The 7,795-nt window shown below is 39.7% G+C and overlaps 1 protein-coding gene across 1 annotated transcript in view; it reads left to right on the top strand.

Moving 5' to 3' along the window:
* Nucleotides 1-6,572, top strand: part of LOC122815047 (extracellular calcium-sensing receptor-like) — a 270,860-nt gene extending 264,288 nt beyond the window's left edge. Inside the window, exon 8 of the mRNA XM_044087294.1 lies at nt 5,662-6,572. Coding sequence (XP_043943229.1) covers nt 5,662-6,572 — 911 coding nt within the window. The remainder of the gene's footprint in view (nt 1-5,661) is intronic.
* The last annotated feature ends 1,223 nt before the right edge of the window (nt 6,573-7,795 follow it).

A 7,795-nucleotide genomic window follows, 5' to 3' on the forward strand; every position in this document is an offset into this window, starting at 1 on the left:
GCAATTGGAGAACAGCTGCATGACCGCCGAATCATACACTAATGCCCTGTACGAACACATACACAAATGCATGGATCTCACCATACCCAATAGAACCAAGATGCTCTCCTCCAAAAAAAGGAAGTCAATCTGGTGGTCCTCTGCCATAAACAAATTCTACAACAGAAGGAGGAAACTGATGAGACATAAGGTGAAGTCCCAAGACTGGAAAAACTCCCTTATCAGCCTCAACAAAAGTTGAGATCCCTCAACAAATCCTTTAAAGCTAGCTATGAAAACAGAATTACAGCAGATAGTAAAAACAGCCACAAGGCCTTCTATAGTTATGCAGAGAATCTCCATGGCAATACCCAGATTTGCTTGGAGCTGTTGCACAATAGCACCTCCTATACTGAGCCAACAGATATTGTCAATATACTGGCCGACAGATTCAGTGCCAACTTTACTCCTCTCTCCCCCACCAAAGGACCAATTACAATACCAGAAGATTGCCAGGCACCCAGTATTACTGCTGCACAGGTTAAACCAGCACCGTCCAAGGCCAAGAATACAGCTTCTATGGGACCTAACAATATCCCTGGCTGTGTTCTACATGAACTACAGAATGAACTGGTACCTCACCTGTGTGCCCTGCTCAATCACAGCCTCACCTCAGGCTTTGTCCCTACCAAATTGTGTACTTCTACAGTCATCCCTCTCCACAAAGGAGGAGCGACTACAGACCCTGGGAACTATCGCCCCATTAGCCTGACAAGTCTGATATGCAAAGCTATGGAACGCATCATCATGGACCTAATAAACAAAGATATATGGAACCTCCAAACTCTGGATCCCACACAGTTTGGTTTTGTGAAGGGTAGATCATGCCTGCTCAACCTGGTCGACTTCTTTGAGTCAGTCACCAGAGCTGTGGATGAAGGTAAGGTAGTTCATACAGCCTACCTTGATCTGGCCAAGGCCTTTGATACCATTACCCACTCAGGAATAATAGAAAAACTCAATAAACTAGGCATCAACCCCTATATCACTAGGTGGGTTGCAAACTGGCTCACAGATAGAACCCACAGTGTGAAAGTAGCTGACTCTAAGTCAGACTGTCGACCAGTCATGAGTGGAGTCCCACAGGGTTCGGTCCTGGTCCTTTCCTGTTTGGTATCTGCTTTTCTGAAACTCTGGCCAACACAAAGGGACTCTGGCTGACAAAGTTCGCAGATGATTGCAAGTTGGGAGCCATAATTAACTCCCCAAGTGATGTTGACATCCTACAGAAAGGCTTCGCTAAGACCAATGACTGTTGTCAGAACCGTGGCCTTAAGCTCAATGCCAAAAAATGTGTCATCAACCCCTTTGGGATGAACCCGGTTCCCATGAATTACCACATCGATGGTAGTCCACTGAACACAGAAGGCGTCATAAGAGATCTGGCAACACAGGCTGACAGCAACCTCTCTTTTGACAACCACATTGCCACTGTGGTCAGAAAGTCCTTCTATGTGGCACATCTCATTACTAAGGGTTTTGCATCCAGGAAAAAAGAGGTCATTGTCTCCTTCTACTCTTCCCTCATTAGGCCAGTCATCGAGTATAATGCCCCATTTGGCATGTACCTCACTAGACACCTACAACAACTGAGAGGCCACAAAAATACCTCAGAAAGAGGATCGTAGACCTCAAACACTTGTCCTATATGGAGAGACTCAAAAAACTCCAACTATTCTCCGTCTCATATCACCTACTTAGAAGAGATCTCTGCTTGACTTAGAAAAGCCATGTCTGACCCAGCTTTATTAGAAATGCTACAGCTAAAGAAATCCCAATCCCTCTGCACTACATGCTCCAGAGACCTCAACCTCATTACCACAATCAACAGAACAAGCTGGAGGGACAGGTTCATACCCCAGAGACTGCCCATGCTATGGAATAGACTTCCCATACTCACTGGCCCTTTTCAAGAGAAATCTTGATGAGTGGATGGGAAATAGAAAATTTACCTCAGGGATCACTCCAGTGGCTCTACTTGACAGAGGCACTGGGAAGTATGGTCGGTTGGCATGATGCCAGGGTAATCCTATGGTCTAGGCTTGTAAAAGCTCTGGGGCCATTAGCCTAGTACACACCTATGAACCTATTTACCAGTAAAGGCGAGTCAAGGCTCCTTTGAAACCAAGAGAGAAAAGCATCACAAATACTACAAAAAATAGTGACATGGAATACTTGCCACATCAGGATATGAAATTGTTGAGGTAAAATGAAAAGGTTATTAAGGATAAAATACTTATTTGGTAGAAACAAGTTATGAGCAAAGAAGCAAGTATAATGTGAAAAGGAACTGGTGCGGTGAAGGTGAAGAGAGACAGGAGCAAGTAGAAAGGAAAAGGATTAGTGAGTGTAGATGTACTGGATGGAAAGAGAAAAGGCTAGTGGTAGGAGATAAGGAGTGCAAGGTTAGACTATTGGGAAAAGAGACACAGGTAAAGGTAAGAGTGAGGGGAAACAGTGGCTTTGAGGTGAAAAGAAAACAAGAGAATGTTATTGGAGAGGTAGTTTATTTTAGAAAGTAGACACAGATATCAAACAATAATACAGTTGTGATTACAGGATAGTGGAATTAGCCAAATAATAATGTAATTCTTCTTCCCACCTGCTACTGACAATATTTCACCAGTTGCTAAAGTATTCTGAAATTCAATTGCTTTTGGAAGCACAACCTTTGAATTTATAACAGACTTTACTCTTTGGTATCTGCATATTCTGTGTGTTCACTTTCTAACAACATCACAAACTTCTGCCTACAAAATGAAAATATTGCCATTAGTGGAAACTAGATCATACATTTGTTTGACCTAGGAATAAGTACCAACCTTAAGTTAAGTGCATAGTATATTTTTTTCCAGTGATAGACATAGGAACAACCTAGCGGTATCTATCTTAACAACAAAATGAAGTCACACAAATAATTAAAGATACTACAAAGTTTTCATCATCAGATTATTTGCATGCATGGAATGGTTAAGGCATATTCTTTCTTTTGACCTTAACCTGATTCCAACTTCCCTGCAGAGACATCCGTATACAGAACAAACCTCAGGTTCTTAATATCTGGTGTGACAAACAAAGATTTTATACAGTTGTGTGCTCTCATATCGAAATATGTATAGTTAATATATTTAGCCTCACCCAGATGGGTTGAGTTGCTCCAAAGTATTCATCCTTCTCTTCTGCTCTAATGTTGTAGTTAAGTATTTTCCTGATCTGATGTTACCATCATTTTTGGCCTGGATATTTTGGGATGAAAGTGCTTAACTGGTGCATTTTTAATAATTTCTTTGTTTTTCACTGATTTTATTAAGTTTTAAAAGTGTGGTTGTTTTAATAAAAGGTCCAGTTTTTACCCAGTGGATGTTCTTGTACTCAAGGCTGTGTTTCTTCATTCTTTCTGTTGGTTAGGTATATACCAAAGGGGGAATTTTACTCAATGATTGGTCTGATGAATGCTGAATACAGTGAAACAATAACTTCCTTGGACTTAGATGCCATACCTTTGTTTATAAGTTGTGCAACATGGAATGATTTCCTCACCTCTGTAGACATGTGATGATCAAAGGCTAGATTACTATATATGTGTGTTCTTAAGTCCCTGAGTATTTGTTCAGCTCTAAGGGGTGTGTTGTCAATATGATAGCTACCAGGGATGGATAACTTCCCAAAGGATACTATTATGCATTTCTTGGCATTTAGTTTTAGTCCATGGTTCTGATATCAGTTGTTTGTCTGTGTCAGCCCCTCCTGGAGAGCACAGTGTATTGTGTCAGTGTGAGATTCGACGACAGGTCCTAATTTGCAATCATCTGCAAATTTAGTCAGCCAGAGACCATTGACATTGGCCTTGACAGTGGTCCAAGGACTGATGCCTGAGGGACTCCACTTCTGACTGACCTCTTTGTAGAGGTGGACTCCCCTGTTCTAACTTCCTGGTTCCTGTCTGTGAGCCAATTGGCTATCCACCAGGTGACATATCGGTTTGTGCCTAACCTCTTGAGTTTGTCAACAATGCCCAAGTGGGGTATTGTGTCAAATGCCTTGGCTAGGTTGTGGTAGGCAGTGGGAACAATTTTGCCCTCATCCATTGCTTTGGTGACCTTCTCAAAGAAGTCCACCATGTTGAGTAGGCATGATCTTCCCTTGATGAAACCAAACTGGATAGAGTCCAGTGTCTGGAGACTTACTATATTTCTGTTGATCATCTCCATGATAATTCTTTCCATGGCTTTACATATAAGAATAGTGATACTTGTGGGTCTGAAGTTTCCAGGGTCTGTAGATGGCCCACCTTTGTTCAGAAAGATGGCTGTTGCCTTTCTCTATTCATGAGCCACGAAGTATGTTTGAAGCTACAGTTAAATAATAATTCCATAGGCCCTGATAGGTCATGTTTCATGTTATTTGAAGGCATCCTGGGATATTGTCTGGTCCCACTGATGCAGTATTGGTCTTAGAGAGAAACCATTAAGGGCCTGTTCCCTAGTGATTGTATGGGGAGTTATATGTGATGATATTTCTTGAGGAAAGGTTGAGGGGGAGAGAGGAGTAAAGTTGGAGCTGAATTTATCAGCCAGGAGGTTTGTTATATCTTCTGGCTCAGTATAGGTGGCTCCATTTACAATGATCTCTGCACACAATTGTGTATTGCTTTTGAGGTTATGGACATAGCTACAGAATGCTTTGTGGTTGTCCTTGGCCTGGAAGGCCAAATTTACCTCAGATTTGGCTTTGGTAGACTTTATTTGTCCTCTGAGTTGTTTGTTTAGTTTGATGAGAGTGCTTTTATCCTGCTGGGTGCTGCACCTCCTAATTTTTGCCATGATTTTCTTCCTCCTGTTATACATCTGACTGATTTTGTAATTCCACCAGGGTGTCTTATTTTTTTGATTTAGTTCTGTACTTCTTCCTGGTGGGTACAGCTGCCTCTATGCAGCTATTAACATGCTTGTACAGGGTTTCTATGAGCAGTTCTGCATAGGCAGAAGTGTTCTCAGGGTTTATTAGGGCTTGAAATGTTGCTAAGCTCTCACTTAGTAGCAGGAAGTTAGCCTTAGAGTAGTTCCTGAGTATTCCAGGTTTAGCTGGGGGTCTAGGTTTTATTTTTACTTCAATAGAGACCATTTTGTGGTCTGACCTTACCGGGCATTACAGTAGGGGGTGTGCAGCAGTCTTCCATATTAGTAATGACCAGATCCAGTATGGTTGCACCCCTGGTTGGTGTATTGACTATCTGATCCATGGAGTTTGTGTTTACAAAATACAGGAATCTCTGTGCATGTATGTTTGGTGTCATATAGGTTTCCCACTTAATAGTGGGGTAATTAAAGTCACCCATGAATATGGTATTAGGTTGGATGGTTAGTGCATCTAATACATTTAAATACATGGCATGGGTTTACTGGGACATAGAGGTGGACCTATAGCTTGCAAGGAAGTGGTATTGAAATTTAGCTATGGTGATTTGAAGATGGAGAAGACCAAAGGCATAGTATATTATATTATGATACAATTGACATTTATCAGTTTGTTTATACTGTGCCTGCAATAAAATGGTATGATGTGTCTGTTGAGAAAAGTGTGTTTAATATCCTTAATATTAAATGCAATGTTTTATTTCAGATTCAAACGATTGTTTTAGATGCACATCAGCGTACTGGCCTAACGAGCAGCGAGATGATTGTATCCAGAAGAGAACAGACTTTCTCTCATTTAATGAACCTTTGGGGACAACTATGGCTGCACTGTCTATATTTGCTGCATTTATACCTGCTGCTATTTTGTTTATTTTTATTAAAAATAAAAATACTCCCATTGTAAAAGCAAACAACCGAGAGCTTAGCTATCTTCTTCTGTTTGCTCTCATCCTTTGCTTTCTTTGTTCATTACTTTTCATTGGACAACCAACAACTATAACATGCTTTCTTCGCCAGGTGGTTTTTGGAATTAGTTTTGCTCTCTGTGTCTCATGTGTCCTTGCAAAAACAATGATGGTCATCATAGCATTCAGAGCCACAATCCCAAACAGTAACCTGAGACAGTGGGTGGGGCCTAAATTACCTAATGCTGTTGTGTTCACCTGCACTTTACTTCAAGTTGTGATTTGCTGTGCTTGGTTGGCTAGCTCTCCACCATTTCCAGAACACAATATGACATCTCAGAATGGGATTATCATCCTTGAATGTAATGAAGGATCCAATGTGGCTTTCTGGATCTTGTTGAGCTATATGGGAGTTTTGGCTATAGCTAGCTTTGCTATGGCCTTTCTGGCTCGGAACCTACCTGATAGCTTTAATGAAGCTAAGTTCATCACATTCAGTATGTTGGTCTTTCTCAGTGTCTGGCTGTCATTTATACCAGCATACCTGAGTACAAAAGGCAAGTTTGTGGTAGCTGTAGAAATATTTGCAATAATATCATCAAGTGCAGGTTTGCTTACTTGCATTTTCATTCCTAAATGTATAATCATTCTGTTACGACCTGAAAGTAACAGCAGAGACTATTTAATGAATAGGGGCAACAACAGAAAATAACATGCATTTGAAAGAGTCCATTTCTTGCTGAAGTACAGTTTATTTTAAAATATTTCTAAGGATTGATGCATCATAAGGACATTTCAAAAGATGCTTGACAAATATTAATATGTATGCGGAAAAGAAACTTAAATTGGCATGAGTGCAAATAATGTATTGCCTGTTAAAGACTGCATTTATTGCATTGATAACTATTCATAATAAACATCATTAAAAAAGGGCTGGAAGTACCTGGGGATGAAGTGATTGTTTTGCCTTATATGCAGCTGTCTAACTCCCAGAGTTCAGTTCTCTCTCTTGTGTTGTTAGAAAGACCCACAGTGCTGAGCCTTCAAGCATTAAGACATGACATTCCTTGCTGATGTACTCTTCTTTCAAGTATATTTGTTGTTAATCCAGACAGCTTCACATTACATGCATTTTATTAATGATTCTACTCTTACAACCCATATTCCAAACAGTATTTGCAGTATATTTTACATATTCTATTTTTTCTTTAATATATACATTCTGTGTGATCACACCACCCAATATGATCTCAACGCAAGACTCTGAAAATGATTTGCATGCAAAAGCAAGCTCTTTTCAAGAATGTGTCATATGTGATACCTCTCTTGAGAGTGAGAAATGTATCTTCTTGCATTACAGAGTTGTAGGTATACAGCACAGGCATGCCATTTTTCTTAACTTATTTTCCTGTTGCAGACAATAGCACATCTGAATTGGAGATATACATTGGCAAGTTGTTTAGACTAACAATCTGACTTATTAAATGATACAGTACAGAAATAAATGAAAAAAATAGGGATTTGGTGTCTCTGAACAAACTGTTCATGAAAGAAAATCAAGATATGTTAGCCAGGTTAGTTATTTTGCAAATTAAGCCGAAATGCAAGATCATAAAGGTCATGAAGTTAAAATCTGGAAAATCATGTCAACAGGTGTGATGGTATTAATGGATCTACCTGATACAATCCTAAATTTTTACAAGCTGAGTTAATCAACTTAGAATAGTAATTAATAACTGAAATAGACTAAATGACTAGGGAAAATGTTAAGATGACAGAAAATGTAGGTGTCTTAAGTAATAAGATAAGAAGAAGGATCTTAGAGCACATAATAACTGAAATAGACTAAATAACTAGGAATAACTAATAAGATGATGAAAAAAATTGTATACCATGAATAGCATAAGTAATTGGATAAGATGAAGGTTCTTTAAG

This window comes from Protopterus annectens, chromosome 11.part0, assembly GCF_019279795.1.
Source record: "Protopterus annectens isolate FY-2018-M chromosome 11.part0, PAN1.0, whole genome shotgun sequence".
Classification (NCBI taxonomy): Eukaryota; Metazoa; Chordata; order Ceratodontiformes; family Protopteridae; genus Protopterus; species Protopterus annectens.